At 42.9% G+C, this 18,906-nt stretch overlaps 1 protein-coding gene across 3 annotated transcripts in view; it reads left to right on the top strand.

Annotated features, from left to right (window-relative positions):
• The window catches only part of lama5 (laminin, alpha 5), a 266,062-nt gene that overhangs the window by 203,133 nt on the left and 44,023 nt on the right, over window positions 1-18,906 (top strand). For 2 of the 3 annotated variants that reach the window (XM_078555045.1, XM_078555044.1), the window contains exons 43-55: window positions 828-955; window positions 1,108-1,188; window positions 2,539-2,753; window positions 6,650-6,750; window positions 8,060-8,240; window positions 10,650-10,793; window positions 10,892-11,043; window positions 11,501-11,611; window positions 11,707-11,818; window positions 13,392-13,559; window positions 15,246-15,442; window positions 16,141-16,257; window positions 17,882-18,036. In XM_078555045.1, coding sequence (XP_078411171.1) covers window positions 828-955; window positions 1,108-1,188; window positions 2,539-2,753; window positions 6,650-6,750; window positions 8,060-8,240; window positions 10,650-10,793; window positions 10,892-11,043; window positions 11,501-11,611; window positions 11,707-11,818; window positions 13,392-13,559; window positions 15,246-15,442; window positions 16,141-16,257; window positions 17,882-18,036 — 1,862 coding nt within the window. The remainder of the gene's footprint in view (window positions 1-827; window positions 956-1,107; window positions 1,189-2,538; window positions 2,754-6,649; window positions 6,751-8,059; window positions 8,241-10,649; window positions 10,794-10,891; window positions 11,044-11,500; window positions 11,612-11,706; window positions 11,819-13,391; window positions 13,560-15,245; window positions 15,443-16,140; window positions 16,258-17,881; window positions 18,037-18,906) is intronic. The other variant, XM_078555046.1, reaches the window with a different exon arrangement.

Genomic DNA, 18,906 nt, shown 5'->3' with positions numbered 1-18,906 from the left:
GAACCATTACCAGCACCTGCTGCCTGAAAAAATGAACAGCGACCATAATCTCAAATTGTTGAACTTAATGTTGAGTGTAGGGGATTGTAAAGTGAAGGAAAGATTACTACAAATTGGGAGATGCTATATATTCCTATCATGAGATATATCCCAAAACCTGTTAATGATTTATGAATATGAAATCAAATGCTATGCAAAACAACGTTTTAAAACTGGCAAATGTATTTACGTTAATGTATTGGACACTATATTAATTTGATTGTTAGGTCAATGCCTGCATTGAGAAAAGGATTGCAGATCTTATAAGCATTATTTTGCTATATTATTATAATAGGAAATTGTGGAAACTTAAATGGGTTGATATCACCAACAACACACAGTACGAATTTTAATGTAAAATAGAAGTACTGGGCTTGCTTTGAGGATTCAGCCATCTGCATGATTTTATATTCTAAGATTTCCAAGCTCCACAATCCTGGTGGTCCTGAAATTTCCATTAATCATTGAACAAAGGAGATGAGACTTAAATTGGGAGACAAGATGCTAGGCTTGTCCATCCAGCAGAATCACTGTAGGAACACCACAGGTTCACTTTACCCCAAGGAGAGCAGGTCTTGTCCCTGTGGGTCATGTTCGTAATCATGAATGACTGCTTGTTAGACTTTTAGGTGTTGCTGTTCTAACTGTGCGCTATCAGCTTGCATGTATTGGGGCACCACAGGTGAGGCTCCCCTGTGGCAAATTGGATTTTTAAATCTTTTTTCCAAGGGTATTTTGAGAGCAGGTTAAATAGCAAAGTTTTTAAATATAAAATTCTTTTTTCCTAGAACTGCCAGCATAACACTGAAGGAGATAACTGTGAGCGCTGTAAGACTGGCTTAGTTGAAAATGTTACTGTTGGAGCAGCATCGCTTTGTGTTCAGTGTCCGTGTCCTCTCACTGTTTCCTCTAACAAGTATGTATTCCCAGTTCATCAGGAGAAAGCTGGGTGGGGAGAGGGTGGTGAAAATAAATTTCGCAACTTCAAGAACAATTTAATTTTATTAAGCATTTATTTAAATAATGTGTTCATTTTTTTTTTCCTTGTTCAACCACCTTTTTTTTTAGCTTTGCGAAGGATTGTGTCAACCATGAAGATCGTACACAATGTCTTTGTAAACCAGGCTATGCTGGCTTAAAATGTGAAAGGTCAGTGTTTGTGTGCAATTGGGGAAAGTGCACAATACCTTATTAAACTGCATGACCTATCAAGTAATGGAGATGGTAGCTGTTGGGGAGTGCAGTTGATTCATCAGAGCAGAAATTTAAAAACCTGCTTAAAAATTCTGATTATCATTTATATTTATAATAGCTGAATCTTTCTACAGAGTACGAAATAGTTTTCACATACAGAAGAGTACAGGGTAGTCAATTTGAACAGTAAGTACAAACTGTGCAACTGCAGAACTATACACTTGGACGGTTATAAATTATAAAAGTAGATCTTTAGAGTCATTTTTAACTGCAATTATATCGTGATTTTGTGGGGCCACACCTGGAGGACTCTGTACAGTTTTGTTCTCATTTCCTAAGGAAGGGCATACTTGCATTGAAGACGATGCAGTGAAGGTTCACTGGATTGATACCTGGGATGAGAGGACTCTCCTATGTGGAGAAATTGATTGCAATGGGCCTATATTCTCTAGAGCTCAGAAGAATAAGAGGTGATCTTACTGGAACATATAAAATACTTAATACAGTGTCGATGCTGAGAGGCTGTTTCCCCTGGCTGGGAGTCTAGAACGAGGGGCTTAGTCTCAGGGTAACGGGTCAGCCTTTTAAGACTGAGATGAGGACAAAGTTCTTTGCTTTGGAATTCTGTACCCCAGAGGGCTCTGGATGATCAGCTGATGAGCATATTCAAGCTGAAATCGATAGATTTTTGGGCGGAATTAAGGGATTTGGAGATGGGGCAGGAAAACGGACTTGACGTAGAAGATCAGCCATGAACTTATCAAATGGGGGAGCAGGCTTGATGGGCCACTGATTGACCCATTTCTTAATGTTCTTTTTAAAGCATTCCAAAGTTTAAAAGTATTTTGAAGCCTGCTGGATTAGATAAAAAAACGATTCAAGAACTTAGATCTGTGCGTAGAGCAAATCCAAGCTATTAGATTTACATAATAATTATCAGTAGTATCAGGTATCTGCAGCCGTGGGACAGCCATTGAAGCTGTAAAGAATTGTTACTTCACAGGTTCTGTAGCAAGTCGTTTACACCTCTGGAGGTTGACACTCCTAATTTCCTTGAATTTTATGGTTTGAGCTCACACCAGCAAAGTTAACAAGTTGAATGGCCGACTGCAGGGAATCAAACTAACATGCCCCAAGTTTTCTTCAGACTGATGTGTAGAATGGCGCATGTATTGAACCTCACAACAGTATCTAAATTCTCAAACACCATATTCTTGTGTCAGTAAAACTTGGGCAGTGTGTTTGTATAGTTTCTTTTTTCCTTGCCGATTAGCCCTATTAACGACTTTCTCCTTTCTTGTGAAGGTGTGCCCCAGGTTACTATGGAAACCCAATGGTATTGGGAAGCCAATGTCAACCGTGCAACTGTAATAGCAACACAGATTCCAACATGCTCTTCAGCAATTGCGATTCACTGACTGGGATTTGTCTGGGCTGCATGCATAACACTGCTGGGCCTCATTGTGAACTCTGCGCGGCAGGTTTCTATGGAGATGCACTGACAGCTAAGAATTGTGCACGTAAGTTGCATTTGCCAGTGAACTTGCCTGTGGAATTTGAACTCTTTGACCAGGCGATTATTTTTTAACATTTGACATGAAAGGAAAATGCTATCAGTTCCTTGAATTGCAACTAATGTCCAGCTTGGAAAGATTGATTGACCTGACGCAAATCAAAAACAATCAATTTCTACAGAGTGTGAAAGCAACATCCTCATCTGTCATGGAACAGGTGACCTCCCTCTGTGTGGTAGCAATCCCACCAGCTGACTGCCTTTCATAATGAGCTGCTGTCCAAGGTAATGGGTTGGGATCAGGGTGGTGGGTGGAAGTCCCACCCTAACCCATCTCTAATGGAAAGCCCAACCTGAGGAAGTTCACGCAAAAGACTGCAAACCTGAACACCATAAAATAATATGAGTTCTCAGATACACTTGGCAGCGAGAGTCTAACTAATTGCTTTGGTAAAATCACAACTGCATGCAACTTAATTCTGTTCTGTGTTACACGTGCACAACAGAAGCCTATGTCAGAGCTCCTTGAATTTTTACATCTGCTCAGTTAGTTGGCATTAGAACATGTTGCCTTTAGAACTGGTAATGCCTTACGCAGGGCTCTAATCCTGTAGACCTAGAAGCTCCTGACAGGAATTAAGGACAGGGAAACTAGCACGCTCACACATTGAGTGACAGCCATGGATATGCCACTTGGCCTCAGTCAGACCTACTTGGCCTAACTTTTCTGGCTTCTCTAGTTTCAAATTTTCATTCCTATCCAAATTGAGAAAACTATCCAGTGTTAATTTTTACAAAATGATTGCTTTTCACACCATAATGTGTTCAGGCCCTCAGCAACTTGTTTTTTAAAGTCGAAGTGATGTAATATAAATCAAGTGAGTGGAAAGTCATTTTGGAAGATTTACCATTGATTGGTAAGACCTTTATTTTCATGTTGCAATCGTCCCAGGTTTGCACTAAGTGTCGTTTTACCCGCCGGCCACAATGGCGGGCTTTCACCCCGCAACGCCTACCAAGCCGGAGTGGTAATGTAGCTGCCCCTCCTGCAGTCCCAAACCCGCCACATTGTTTCCCGGCAATGCCTAACTAATGCCGTTTCCATGGCAGGCAGGCTCTCATTTGCCCGCCACACCATCACCTCACCGCTTCATCACGCCAGGCACCACGTTGAAAGTACAGCCATGCTCAGTGCTTCCAGCCCAGGACTGCAGCAAAGAAGACATTGCCCTGAAGGGTAAGAAGACTGCAGCTCTTGAGCACCTTTTGAACACCGTGGAGATCTGCTGTGATGTCCTCTACCCCCACTCTGGCAACAGTAGGGGCAGCAACATTACCACTCCAGCTTGGTAGGTGGTGGCAGTGGTGATCAGTGCCAGTGCTGCACAGAAGAGGTTGGCCATCCAATGCCGATAGAGGATGAATGGTCTCATCCGTGCAGCCAGGGTAAGGCAGCCATCTCATCACTCTAAACTCACACACTCAAGCCTATCACACATTCACTGGCACCTCACTCACTGCCAGATCAAAGAACATCACCACCCATTCTCTCTCTCATATTCTCTCATGTCCATTTGGCCTCATCCCCTCTGGAGACTGCCTCAGCCCTCACCATCTGGAGGCCCCTTGCACAGATCAGCTTGTGCCCCCACACACACCCCGGGTTTCCCATCTTCCCCAGTACAGCTCTCATCCTGCAGCCTCTTCCCTTGCCTGAGGCCACTTCTCCCAAGTAAGCCCTAGCCCTGCATCCATTGAAAAGCTACCCACATATGGCTTACCTGGTAGGTAAAGACCTACTCATGAATCCCCCTAAAAGTGATGTGGTGCTGTCTGTGAAGCCTGGTGCTGATGACTGTGAGTGCTGACCAAAGCAAGGTAGACAAACAAACTTTGAAGTCCCGAGAAAGTGCAGCCCGCCTTAAATATGCTGTTGTGTTTCGTATTTTCCCACTGACGTGGGTGAACGATCCTGTACGGGGGAATGAGTCCGGCGGGCTGGCCTTATAATGACACGCTGATGTATTACAATGAGGTTCCCAACATCTGATGACAGGGAATGCAGCCCGCCATCAGTGGGCAGAGTGGACCATCGCAAACTGGTTTCATGACGTTGTGAAACCAATTATTGGCCTTCTCCTCATATTGTCCACTCACGCCACTGAAAGCACCCGATGCCAGCAGGCACGGAAGATCCCAACCTAAGTATTTTCAATCAAATGTACTCTCTCTCCTTTGTACATTTAGTATGGATCAAAGAAATAATAGTTCCTGACCTTCAAATCTAAAGCAGTTTCAATGTATCTGCTGTTGAGGGGCTATGCTATATTTTCTGTTATTTTCAGGAGCTAGTTGAATTTTCCCTGTGGAACTGGTACCCAATGGTATGCAGCCAATCGCTGAGGCATGGGAGCAGGAGCTGACCACTAAGCCCATCAGGCCTGTTCCATCATTCAGTTAGATGGTGGCTAATCTGTAACCCAACTCCATTTAGCTACCTATGCTCCATATCCCTTGATATGCTTACCCCGAAAAGCTATCACTCTCGGTCTTGGGACAGAATATTGCCATCGGCGTGCGGGGACGGGCCCCACACGCCAACGCATAAAATGACGCGCGATGACTATTAAAGCCATTAGAACAGCAATTTAATTTGTTAACAACGCTGCATGTCCAACCTTAAGGTTGACGGGCAGGCGAAGATCCCAAGCGGCCTTCGCGTTTTTCAGGAAACCTCATCCACGGGCGGGATGAGGTTTCCTGAAGTTTTTATAAAATAATTTAAATAAACTTTGCAAACTTCACAAACATGTCCCAGCTCATATGACACTGTCACATGAGGCGTTTAAATCATTTTTTACTTTATTTATTCAAAAGTTTTATTATCTACTTAATCTCCCTGAGGCAGCTCCGTGCCTCAGGGAGATTGCTGCGCTCTTTTTGCGGGCAGGCCCTGACTCTCTCTCCTCCCCCCCACCTGCACAGGTAGCGCTGAGCGCTACTGGCCGCATGTTACGCTGGGTGGGCCTTAATTGGCCCAGCCACATAAAATGGCGGCGCGCTGCCGACCGTGGGCGGTGATCATCTCCGCTCCTGTCCGCTCCCACCCAGCCCGCCCGCCATAGGAAACTTTCTTCCCTTGGAAAATTTTAAATTGATCCAGAATTCACAGCCTTGCCGGGGAGAGAGTGCCAGATTTCCACTCCTGCCCATGTGACACTCCTCGTCACTAACTCTCGTGAAGTGTGGGATATTTCCTAAGTTAAAGGCATGATATAAATACAATTTGTTGTTGATTAGAACTTATACAATAATGAAACAATATTTGGCTATTTGTTCTTGCATAGATTAAGAGAAAAAAAAGAGTATTTCACTTTATATAGTGCCTTTCATCTACTCGGAATATCCCAAAGCATTTTACAGTCAACGAATGGCTTTTTACAGGCCGTCATTGGTTCCCATATGTGCCTACAAAATTCAATCTGCCCACAGCAAGGTCCCATAAGTGATTACTTATGTCTACAGTGGCGTTGATTGAGGGATAAACATTGGCCAGGACATGAGAAAAATTCCCCTGCTCTTCAAATAGTGCCATAGAATCTTCTCCACATACCTGGGAGGGCAGACAACATTAAATGTGTCAGACAGGGTTATGTGCCCAAGTCCTGGAGTGACTTGAACCCAAAGCTTTCTGACTCAGGCAAGCATGAATCACTGAGCACAAAGCTGATCTATTGTCAATTAGGGATCAGTTTTACATGGGCTAGTTTCATGTAATTTGCTTTGGAATAAAAGTACCTTAAATCTAAGTCCATAATTTGTTATAACTCATGATTAACCCTTGTAATAATGATAAAATTGGTAACTTCTTCATTTATTATCTTTTATTTTATAAATTTGCAGCATGTAATTGTTCACCATGTGGCACAGAATCATGTGACGGCAGCACTGGTGAGTGTAGATGCAAACCTGGTGTGACAGGAGCCCGCTGTGACCACTGTGAGGTAAGCGCAGTATTCATTAGTTCTGTTTAAACATCGCACTTCTCATTAATATTAGTCAGTGTTTCTGATTGAACCTTTGAATAAATTGCATCCAAAAGCAGTGGTTTCTTCATTACTGAAATGCTAAAACAATGCTTTTTGTTTAAAAAAAAATGTTTGCCAGTGTAAGTGCCATGTGTTTAGGGGCAGTATTGGAGGGCAATATTCCCTCTACGCTGCCCGGCACTATAGCAATCTGGAATGTGCTGCACAGTGCAGCAAACAAGCTGAACAGACCAATGTTCTCTTTACGATGTGCACCAGTCTTAAAGGAACCGTACAGTGCAGCAAGCAGGCCACACACAGGAAAGAAAAATTAAAGGGTGGAGGAGGTGAAAGGCTTTCCCTACTGCCCCTATGATACAAACTAATCTCCAGGGAACAAAGAGTCAATGACTGGTATCAACATTGGCTTTTTCCACCTAGTAATTTCTCAGTTCATCTGGTTCACCGTCTTGGTAGTGGCATGATGCAATGATAATGGTTACTAATCATGGCAGTCAATCTCTAATAAATTAGCCTACAACAGACCCAGAAATGACATGAAGAAAGCCTTGCTGGTGGAGAGTTTTAGGAACCATATCAGGGGGAAGTGAGAGAGAGCTTGTGTGACTTGCTTTCATTCCCCTTCCTAAAAGGAAATATCTGGCTCCTAGTTAAGCAACGCCTTGATAGTAAAATACTCATCCTTGTTTTCAAATCCCTTCATGACCTTGCCTCTCCCTATCTCTGTAACCTACTCCAGCCCTCCAAGATATCTGAGCTCCTTTCATTCCAGCCATCTGAGAACCCTGGATTTTAATTACTACACCATGGGCAGCCATGCTTTCGTCTGCCTAGGCCCCGAGCTCTGGAATACCCTCCCTAAACCTCTCTACCTCGCTTTCCTCCTTTAAGGCACTCTTTAAAACTTATTTCTTTGACCAAACTTTTGCTCACCTGACCTAATATCTCCTTATGTGGCTCGGTGTCGTGTTTTGTTTTGTAATGCTCCTGTGTAGCACCTTGGGACGTTTTATTATGTTATAAGTGCTATATAAATATAAGTTGTTGGTCCTTCTGGAAACTTGGACATGACCAGAAATTCATCAAGTGGCCATTCCATGTTAAATGGGCCCTTATTGAAAAGTCGGCGGTTGGTTTGTTTGAAAATGCTTCACGTGTGGCACGGAGTTGCCAAGTAGCTACGGTCGTCTCTGAACGGTTCAATTTACGGACCCAAGAACTGATGGGTGGCTCCTGTTTCTCACACTTTTTTCTCTCTGTGTAGGCTGGATTTTATGGTTACAACAGTTGTGCTGGTTGCCAGAGGTGTTCCTGTGGCATTGCTTCTCAGAATGAAATCTGTGACTCTCAGAATGGCCAGTGCCCATGCGTGCCCGGCGTGACTGGACTCCAGTGTCAGCACTGTGCCCCAGGGTACTGGAGCTACAGCTCAAGTGGCTGCAGAAGTAAGTGGCATAACCAGAGGAGATTGGGGAAATCCAACACTTCATCCACTCACACCAGAAATTGGCATTCACAGCAGTACTGCGAATCGGCTTGATTTTTAAACTAGGGGTAACTGCTCTGCCAGAACAGGAGCATTCATCACCACCTTCTGATTTTTGCTTTCCGTTGCAACTTGCACTCTTGTGAACCCAAACTTGATTTAGCTGATCTACTCTCCTACTCGCTTCAGAGGTCTTGGACCTCTGCCTACTTTCCTTAATTTAAGTAAAAGGATTCAGTCAGATTTTCTCCACTAGCTCCCATTGTAAGTACTGTATTAAACCTGCATGAAAGCCAGGAGTGGAATGGTTACTGCGCTCTGATGACAGCTGTTGGGGGTGGGGTTATATGAATGCTTAATACATTAGTATGAAATTATTTTTTTTTTGGTGGAGGTACTAATTAATACAAAATAAATGGTTTGCAATTGACCACAGGATCTCTCCTGGCTCAGGTGATAAGAATCTCTTACTCCACCTGCCTGCAAGGCACTTAAAAATATTATACGATTTTGAAAGTAGTTTCTGTTACTGTTTGCTGAGCAGGGATTAGAATTTCATTGTGTGTGTCTGTTGGTACAACATAAATCATGTTGCTTATGTCGGGACTTTGGTAACCATTTTATCAATGGCCAATCAAATACTGTAATGTTTAAAAGGGCAATGGTTTATCAGTTTTGATTTATATATGATATTGTTTCGGAAAGGCCTGTGCCTTTTTGTAAATGATGTTTTTATGCATCATTGTCTACAGGATGAGTTAAGCCGTGTGCAGTATACAGATCAGGTGTTTATTCAGTATGTCAGCTAGCCATCACCTAGGTTCACATAGCACCACTAGTTAAGGTATTGATTCAATACGCAAGGTGTGGATTGGTATTCACTTCAGCTGGTGCCATGATAGAAGCACCTTTAGAAGCTGATTTTTGTTTCAGGTTTTGTAGCCGGAAGCTACCAGAACCTGTGAACAAATTTGAAAGTTGTTGGCAACTGCATCACTCTCCCAGTTTGCTGGATTGGAGAGCCTAAAGAGGGAACTAATTTGTTATTGTTTTGGAAGAATGGGTGGGATGTTCAGTGGAGTGATAAACCCATTGAACCAGAGTGGAAGCAAGTCATCCTCTATCCTGAGGCATTGCCTAAGAAGAAGAGGCTATAATCTATCTAATCTGTTATTGTACCTTTTTGCTTCTGTAATTTTAAGCAACCTGAATTAGTTTTTCTTTGCTTAAGCAGCACAATTTGACGATATGCTGTTTTCTGTCAGTTCAGGGAGACCAGAGCATAAACTGGTGTCCCATTGCTATATCAAGGTTATTGGTGAATCATAAAAACGCAATCGATAAGGACAAACTTTGTTCCATAGCAAGAGGGTGTGTCTGGAGAATTCCAAAGGTCTCAATGGGACTCTCAGCATCTAAGAGCTGGGTGAGAGTCCCATGAGCCCCTTCCCGGAAAGGCCTAGAATCATTCGAGCCTGCTTTCCCTTCCAGCAGATGGATCAGGCAGGCATTCCTGATATACCCTAATGCACACTTACAGCCTGTACCAAATGGCACTGCTCCCTCAGCCTTGGGCAGCATTGGACCTATTCCACTCCATTGCCACCAGGGGAATGGGAAATTGAAATGTTGTCTTTCTTGTTCTGTGAAAAATAAAGGGACAGGTGTTGTCATTAAATATATCATTTAGAAGCTTAAAGAAGTGTGTAAGGTACCCTAGTTATGTATGCATATCTTGTAGGATTTGGGTTTGGTTTAATCCCATATGATTAAAGCTTTTGGGTTCTTTTACTTATAGCTTACTGATTTGTACTGTAGTTGGAAATATTGAAATGGATAAACATTGTTCATTCCCAGAATACTTTAACGTTTGATATATCAGCTAACACTGTTTTAATTGTCTGCTGAAAGCGCAGAATCTAAGATTCATGTCTCTTGAAACATTTAGCCGAGGCGTTTGAGATAAAGAGATGGGACAATGAGCAGATAGGACAAGAACAATTGGCACCTGTTGTTTTGTAGGAAATTCATCCTTTCTTGGGATCTTGTTCACAATAATCCATCATTCCATAATCAGTCAGCAATGACAGCGTTTCATGAAGAGCAGACTATATGATCTCAAGCTTTTCCTTATCAATGTGTAGGGAAGATCAGAATTGGAAAAGAAGAGCAGCGTTGAATATTATTTTTTAACCGCAGGAAAGAAACGCGGTTGTATTGTTTTATTTTGCTGTATGTCTGCTGTTTAAAGATATTGTGTGCATTTGGTCTTTGTGCCCAAAGAATAAACAGAGAAATGTTGCAAAACCACAAACTGGTGACATGAATTGAACTTGTTACAATTGTAGTTTAAATTTTTTTTCTTTAGGGTGTAACTGCAATGGGGGCTCATGTAACCCTCGGACTGGCGATTGCACATGCAACAATGGCTTAGGAGGCAGACAGTGTGATACCTGTTTACAGACACATCAGATCCCTGTCGTTGACAGCTCAGATTCTATGAAGTGTGAGCGTGAGTCGCTTTGCAACTGCCTTTCTCTTCAAAACTAAACATATTTCTGTTGCATTCATCAACAGTCAATGAGTAAACGGTCACTGTTCTTCTTGCAGCTTGCGATAGTTGTGTGGTGGTCCTTTTGGAGGATCTCAACAGGACAGCTGCATTGTTGTCTGAAGTCAGGGGCCAGCTTTCAAACTTGACCGCTAGTTCCATCGCATGGACACGAATGAACACTCTGAACGATAGCATTGGACAGCTTGCGGTTAGTAACACTAACCTGTGGGTATCATTACGTTTCTATCATGCGTGTGAGCTGCACAATTGAGCGCCTTTATTAGGGGGTCCAGTATGAAGAAATCTTTCACACTGCTGCCAACTTTGTAGATTGAGGGTCTTGGACTTGCACATGTGAGGGCCCCATCTCTTACTTTTTAACCAGATCACCAGTTTTACCCTTTCACCTCCTTGACAGCCGGCAGCAAGGAAATGAGTCCTTTTTATGCTATTTTATTCAATGCTTATCTTATCTGTGATTAATATCGATGTTACACCCCTTCGCTATCTAGGCATCTGTCATTGAACATTATATTGTTGTGAGATCTTTGTATTGTTATTAATCCATTTTGGAAGCCTTGTGTTATTTTGGCTGCTGCATTGATGCTGTTTTGTTACTTTAAAGACTTTTAACCAGTGAGTATACTGTGCTACTATTTCTTCAGAATGAGCTAATCAGATATCGTGGATCACAGGATCAAACAAAAGATCACACTGATGAGCTGGAGACTGACAGCATGAATCTAACACAAGATTTGGAAGCATTTAAAGAAAAGGCAAGTGATCTTGTTGGAAAAGTCCTTCAGTTGCACGCTATTCTATTACAGACACCTTTCACTGACCCTCTTCCTCTTCTCACCTTTCCATCCAGGTCACCATGATAAACAAGAAGGCTGTGGGACTGGGAGAAAGTGTTGATGGAACCCACCAGCATGCTAGTGGCCTGTTTAATAATATCACAGACCTCAAAAGGCACATTTTAGGTAAATTGCTTTGCTTCATTTTAAATATGGTCGTGTCTCTGGAAGCACAATTATTTGCTGAACTTTTCCACACCCGAAGAATATATGAATGATGCAAAACTATGAATATCGACACTCTTGTAGGCCATTACAAAGCCTTTTCTCCTCTCACAGCAGAGCCTAGCCTAGACTGGTCTTCAGTAAAGTCAATAGAGGGAAGCAGACTTAGGAACTATGTCTCTTCCATTGTCCAGTGGCATCTACACCAAGTCTAATCGCCCTTTCCTTTTGGTGACCTATCTGTAGATGACAAACCTAATTGATGAGGTTCCTAGGTTATATAGGCATTTGGGCTTGATATTAGCAGAAGGTCAATAGTATTTCCTGGCACTCACATGCTTGAAGCGCCTGTTTCTACCTGTTTCATATTTCTCTACAACTGTCCACTCCTGACCTACTGTTAAAACGATTCAGGCAACATCAGCCTGATAGACTTAAGTTAGTTTTTTGAGAGCCCAAGAGAGAAGTAGTGATTTGCGAGAGATCCTAACTGGGTCAAGAAGGAAAAGTTTCCCAATGGGCCTCTAGCAGGATATATTCCCGACTTTGAAGCTTATTCCAGCTCTTCCCACCCCACTTCCCAGCTGCCAGTCTCCCAGATGTGGCTAAATTTACAAGTAAACCTTGCAAAGTTCCACCAATGATGTATTTCCATTATATTATTTATTAACCTCATTAATAAAATCCTGGCCTTTAAACGTGCAGGTAAATTCAATTATCCTGCACTTCCAGTGGACAGTCATGCTTGAAGAGAGCGTGGATTGGAAAATGGATACCACAGTGTTGTCACCCTCTCAGAGTTTGCAGGACCAAGTCTCAAGTCAGAGGTGTAGTCTCTCAGATGAACCAGTGAACCACGACAAAGTTAGAAGGCCCCAAGATCCCATGGCATTATTTAAAAAAGAGCTGGGGCGTTCCCCTGGCTAACATTTGTGCCTTAGCTAGCACCACTTTCATCTCATTGCCAGGTGTAGGAGTTGGCCATTGTGTTTGCTTTCAAACCAGCAGTCTACGTTTTGGAAATGAAAGTATGTTCAAATGTCCTGAGGATATGACAGACATTATAAAATGCAAGTTCTTTTTTTTAATCTATCTTTCTTCCATATGCTGACCAACCCTGGGGAAGGTTCCCTTGGGTAGCTGTGTATAGCCGATAGCTTCACACGTGTTTGTGCAAGTTTCCTATGTTCAGTATTTCTTATAACATTTTTGTAATTTTCTTTCACAATTTCACTGGCAAGTCATAAAACTTATTTCCAACACTGTTACACATGGTGACCATAAGAACTCTTAACTCTCTGCCACACATTTCCATAATTTTCCAATTTTATTTCTTAAAACAGCCTCTTAGTTGGCTGCCTTGTTGAGTCTACCATGTGTAATCACATTCAGATTCATTCTTCTACAGAGTCATTTGCCCCATTGGGACCTGTTTCCACGCTCGTTGTTGAAATCTTGTGGACTCCTGTTTAATTTAGGAGGGGATAAAATTCCCCTTGAATTGAACTGAATTCCCTTTGAAATTTTTTTTCAGATCTGATTGACCAGATGAACAAGACAAAGTTGAACACGAGCATGCCATCTACTGATGAATTTGTAAGGAAACTTGCTGAGGTTGAGACGCTATTGAAAGAAATGAGAGACCGAGATTTCAGCAGTCAGCAAGAAATGGCTGAGAAAGAGGAAAGTGAAGCAAAGAAACGTGAGTACATCAGACATGTATGATTGGAAGTTTCGATTAGCAAAGTTAATGCGTGACAATTTAATATGCTTCATTCCTAGGTATGGTAACTTTATGCATTAACCACTTATTTTAACTGCATTAATGCCAGTGTAAAATGTTAGGAATGTAACATGAACACATTAATTGTTTGTACAGGAACTTTGTATTGAATGATAGATAGAAATTCCAATTGACAGTCACCTGACAGATAGCTCTGGTCTATTTTCAGTAAGTGGGGTTGAGTCAGTGATCCATTACCTTACGGAGCATACAGCATGACAATCAGTATCTTAAATCAATAAAGTTGGTGGAAAATTGCACATGATTGGCTAGTAAAAGGAAGGAAGTGCCAAATAAAATTGGAGGATGAAGGCAGCACTTATGATAATATTGATATTTTCTGTGGTGCTATATTCTTTGGCAAATAATAGCAAATTTTGCATATTCTTGAAATAGTTTTGCCCACTGAACATTTGGCTTCAGCCTGTGGTTCAGAGTAATGACTTCCTTTAGCAGCATTCAGTATTACTTCAACCTGTTACCGTGTGTCTATCTGTGTCACATGACCGTTCTCGTTTTCAATCATGCCGCTATGGTCACATCCTAAGTGTACTACTTCCACAGGAGGAGGTAAAGCTATGGCTTTTATATTTTTATTGGAGCCTTTTCTGCTGAGCTGTCCCTGCTTCTGGACGACATTCCTTTGCATTCTCTTAGTGGAGGGGCAGGAGACGCGAGGATAATAACGCTAAATTTCAGTTCTTTCAAAATCTTTAGCCAGGGAGGGGGACAAGGTAATTGATCAGTAATTCTATCAAGAGCCATGTGAGAAAGGGAAGCAAATTGGGCCATATTATTTGGACCAGTGCTTTTAAACCCCAGAGAGCTATACCAATGGATGCTCATACACACACCCAAACATCTGTCAACATGGCCAGAATATTGCCGTCGCCGTGCAGGGGTGGGCCCGACACGTCATTTCGATATTTCGTTCGGCGGGCGCGCACCAGAGTTGACTGTGCACCTGCCGAAGTGTCAACAGCCTGTTAAGGCCATTAAAAAAGTAATTAAACATATTAACAATGCTGCCTGTCCAACCTTAAGGTTGGTGGGCAAGCAAAGAGCCCAAGCGGCCTCCGCGTTTTTCAGGAAACCTCCTCCACGGGCAGGATGAGGTTTCCTGAAGGTTTTAAAAAATAATTGAATACATTTTCAAAACTTCACAAACATGTCCCAGATCATGTGACACTGCCACATTATGGGACATGTTTAAATAAATTTTTACTTTATTTATTTAGAAGTTTCACTATCAACTTAACCTCCCTGAGGCAGCTCTGTGCCTCAGGGAGATTGCTGCGCTCTTTTGCGCGTATGCCCCGACTCTCTCTCCCTCTCCCTCCTCTCCCCACCCCCACACGGAGCGCTGAGCGCTACCGACCGCACATTACGCTGGGCGGGCCTTAATTGGCCCACCTGCGTAAAATGGCGGCGCGCAGCCGATCGCCCGCCAACTGAAAAATTCACCCCCGTGAGTCACGAGAGCAAGGAGAAACTTGTTTCTTTTTTAAAAAGGCGCACTTTCCATCAATAGATTAGAGAGTACTTGAGCTGTGGAAGCACTGGACCGAGCTAGTTTTGTAACCTCTTTTCTGCTTGCTGTTTCAGTTCTTGAACTAATCGAGAAGCAGCTGGAGAAACCGTTACAAGATATTAAGGATTTTCTTGAAACCATCAGCGATAAGCTGCTGAAGCATCATTCTGACATGATGGACCTTAGGGATGCCCTTAATGAAGCAGTTAATAAAACTGGACAAGCTAATGAAAAGAACAAAATCAATGAGCTTTTACTGGCAGAGAGCAAGGTAAGATTTTGTGTGTTCGTTCTTCCAGTTTCTCCAGATTTTTAGCCTCATTTGGCCTGGTGGCACTTTGATAAGGCTTCATTACTGAATTTTAAAAAACTTATTCCTACATGGGCTGTAGCATCGGTGGCAAGCCCATCGCTAATAGCCCTTGAGAGCAAGTAAGAGTCAACCACATTGCTGTAGGCCTGGAGTCATGTGGGCTAGACCAGGTAAGAGCGGCAGATTTCCTTCCCTAAAGGACATTAGTGAACCAGATGGGTTTTTACGACATCGACGATAGTATCATGCAACATCACTAGCTTTATATTCCAGATTTATTAATTGAATTTAAGTTCCACCAGCTACCATGGTGGATTTTGAACCCATGTCGCTAGAGCATTAGCCTTGTCTCTCGATTACTAGTCCAGCGATATTGCCACTGTGCCACCATCTCCCTGGATCCCCCACTTAAATGGCACATTTTACTACTTTGCCCTGTGTGTTAAGGGTCAGATTTCCTTTCAGTTTCAGCCAGTAAAGGCATAGCAAGCCCCTTCTAGGACAGAGGTGTTAGAGATGCTTCCTCCAATGCGATAATAAAGCATGACACAACCCACATGCTTTGTAATAGTGTGACTGCATTCTGCTTACTATTTCAAAAGAATGCTGCTTTCATTAGCAACTGGAATCCATAATGTTTCTCAATTTGCTCGCAGCAAAAAGTTGCAGAATTGGAGAACCAGCACAAGCAAGTAATGGAAGTGTTGAAAATGGCAAATGATTCCTTAGCGCAGGTTTCAGACCTCCACCGGATGTTGGACATTGCAAAGGAGGTAAGTGACACTGATCTTGCAATAATTGCTAGCCCAGAGTTAATTGATTCGACTCAATAGTGGTTGGTCTGTGGCACCAGGCTATGATCTGCACCAAACAGGTAGAATGGGCCTCAATTTCCTGCATTGCAAAATCAGACTGATTCATTTTTATTGTTCATTTGGTCAATCTGATCGTCACCCAGTTTTTTTCCCCCTTTTCAACATATTGAGATACAGATGCATGGGTGCTGGTGCTTTCTAATATCTCATTAACCGATCTTTATATGTGAGAGTGGATAATGAGAGGTAACAGGGTGTTTTGACCATGCAGAATTTCATGGCAGGTGCTTGATGCCTTATCACGTGCACTTTCTACAACAGTGTGTGACTGGAAAACAATCAGGAGCAGGAGCTCTGACTGAACATTTCCTTCTACATCATAAGGACGCTGAAGCCAGCTGTCAGCACTGCCACTTCAGCAGAGATCCAGGCACTATGTGTAAACTAAGGTCTGAACCTAGGACTATCCTGATCTGCACTGTTCAGTTTGATGCTGATCGTCACCCAGGTGATTCCTGACCAGACTGAATCCTGGGATGGCAGGACTGACATATGAGAAGAGATTGGGTCGGTTAGGATTATATTCGCTAGAGTTCAGGAGAATGAGGCGGGAGCTCATAAAAACCTATAAAATTATAACAGGACTAGACAGGGTAGATGCAGGAAGGATGTTCCTGATGGTGGGGGAGTCCAGAACCAGGGGTCACAATCTGAGGATACGGGGTAGACCATTTAGGACTGAGATGAGGAGAAATTCCTTCACCCAGAGAGTGGTGAGCCTGTAGAATTTGCTACCACAGAAATTAGTTGAGGCCAAAATATTGTATGTTTTCAAGAAGGAGTTAGATATAGCTCTTGGGGGCGAAAGGGATCAAAGGATATGGGGGGAAAGCGGGAGCAGGCTATTGAGTTGGATGATCAGCTATGATCATAATGAATGGCAGAGCAGGCTCGAAGGGCTGAATGGTCTACACCTCCTATTTTCTATGTTTCTATGCTGTACAGTGCAGTTCCAGTTGAGTTAATAGAGACTCAGCTGAACTTCCCAGGTTAATTCCTCAATCCTGCACTTGTAGCTCTTGGGGAGACCAGATCAAAAGATAAGGGTACAAATGGTGCCGACTCTTTTAACCATGCTCTCTGCAAGCCCGAGATTGCTGAATCACATTTGCTGTCTGCAGCAAAGAGACATTTAATGCTTTTAAATATTACCATGAGGATGAGCTCAGTTTTTACTGTTCAAAATAACCCTATCCATATTAGAAAGAATTGTGTTTACATCGCACCTTATCATAATCTAAGGATGTCAGAAAGCTCTGGTCTGTCTTGATTAGCACCATAGGATTTTTACATCCAGCAGGGCTATCAGCAATAGGCAGATGCTTCATCTGAAGGAAAGCACCTCTGCCTAGACGAGGTGCTTAAGTCCAGATGTTGGGCCTGAACTCACAACTTTGACTTGGGATGTTAGAGCACTATCAGCTGAGCCAAGTTGACACTAGTGATTTCTTTAAAGTTGAAAATTAAAATTAGGTTTGCATTGACGGTAAAAGTATTTAACTTTTGTTTTCTCGGTAACCAGGAATATGAGAGACTTGCTGCAATGTTGGATGGAGCCAGAAGGCCTCTCATTGAAAAAGTGAAAAATTTCTCACCAGCAAGCAGCAAAATTCCAATTATTGAGCGTGCTGAGGAGCATGCACAGTTCCTGCATGAGCTTGCGAAAAATTTGTCCAGGTAAATTCATTTAAAAGTAGTTGAAAATGTAATCACTGCTTGTGGGCAGCCCATGGCTTTGGGTTAGATCATTGGAAAGCAAAGCCATTTTTGCCAGCCCTGCGCAGAAGCTGTTCTCTTATTATGCTTTTGTGATATCTGACTGGCTCACTGATCTATAGCTGGGTCTACTTATGACGTTAGACTCTCAGCTTCCCACCCGGGTTAAAACTGGCACAGCGCATCAGCTGCCCCTTTTATAAACCGCCCTGGTTTCAATTTGGGTCATCTGTCCAACACCTGGGCAGCCTGTGGTAAAGCTATTCCATGGTTTTCCAAATAACAGTTTATAGCGATTCCAGAACATTTCTTCGTAAACTTGTTTGATGATTTCCAAAAGATGAAGCTAATGCTGTAACTTAGTAAGCTCTGAGGGGGTGGGGGACTGTGGTGGATGAACATGTGGATTGAGGTTGCATCACAGTTACCTGTATGATTGAAGTAAGTTTTTATGATGCCACCACCAAACACATCTTCCCTTCACCCCCCCGGCGGCATTCCGTAGGGATCGTTCCCTCCGGGATACCCTGGTCCACTGCTCCATCACCCCCTACTCCTCAACCCCCACCTATGGCACCTCCCCATGCCCACGCAGAAGATGCAACACCTGCCCCTTCACTTCCTCTCTCCTCACTGTCCAAGGGCCCAAACACTCCTTTCAAGTGAAGCAGCATTTCACTTGCATTTCCCCTAACTTAGTCTACTGCATTCGTTGCTCCCAATGCGGTCTCCTCTACATTGGAGAGACTAAACGCAAACTGGGCGACCGCTTTGCAGAACACCTGCGGTCTGTCCGCAAGAAAGACCCAAACCTCCCTGTCGCTTGCCATT

This window comes from Cetorhinus maximus, chromosome 13 (assembly GCF_964194155.1).
Source record: "Cetorhinus maximus chromosome 13, sCetMax3.hap1.1, whole genome shotgun sequence".
In the NCBI taxonomy this organism is placed as follows: Eukaryota; Metazoa; Chordata; class Chondrichthyes; order Lamniformes; family Cetorhinidae; genus Cetorhinus; species Cetorhinus maximus.
The sequence above is the reverse complement of the archived record's forward strand: the minus strand, read 5'-3'. Positions and strand labels throughout refer to the sequence as shown.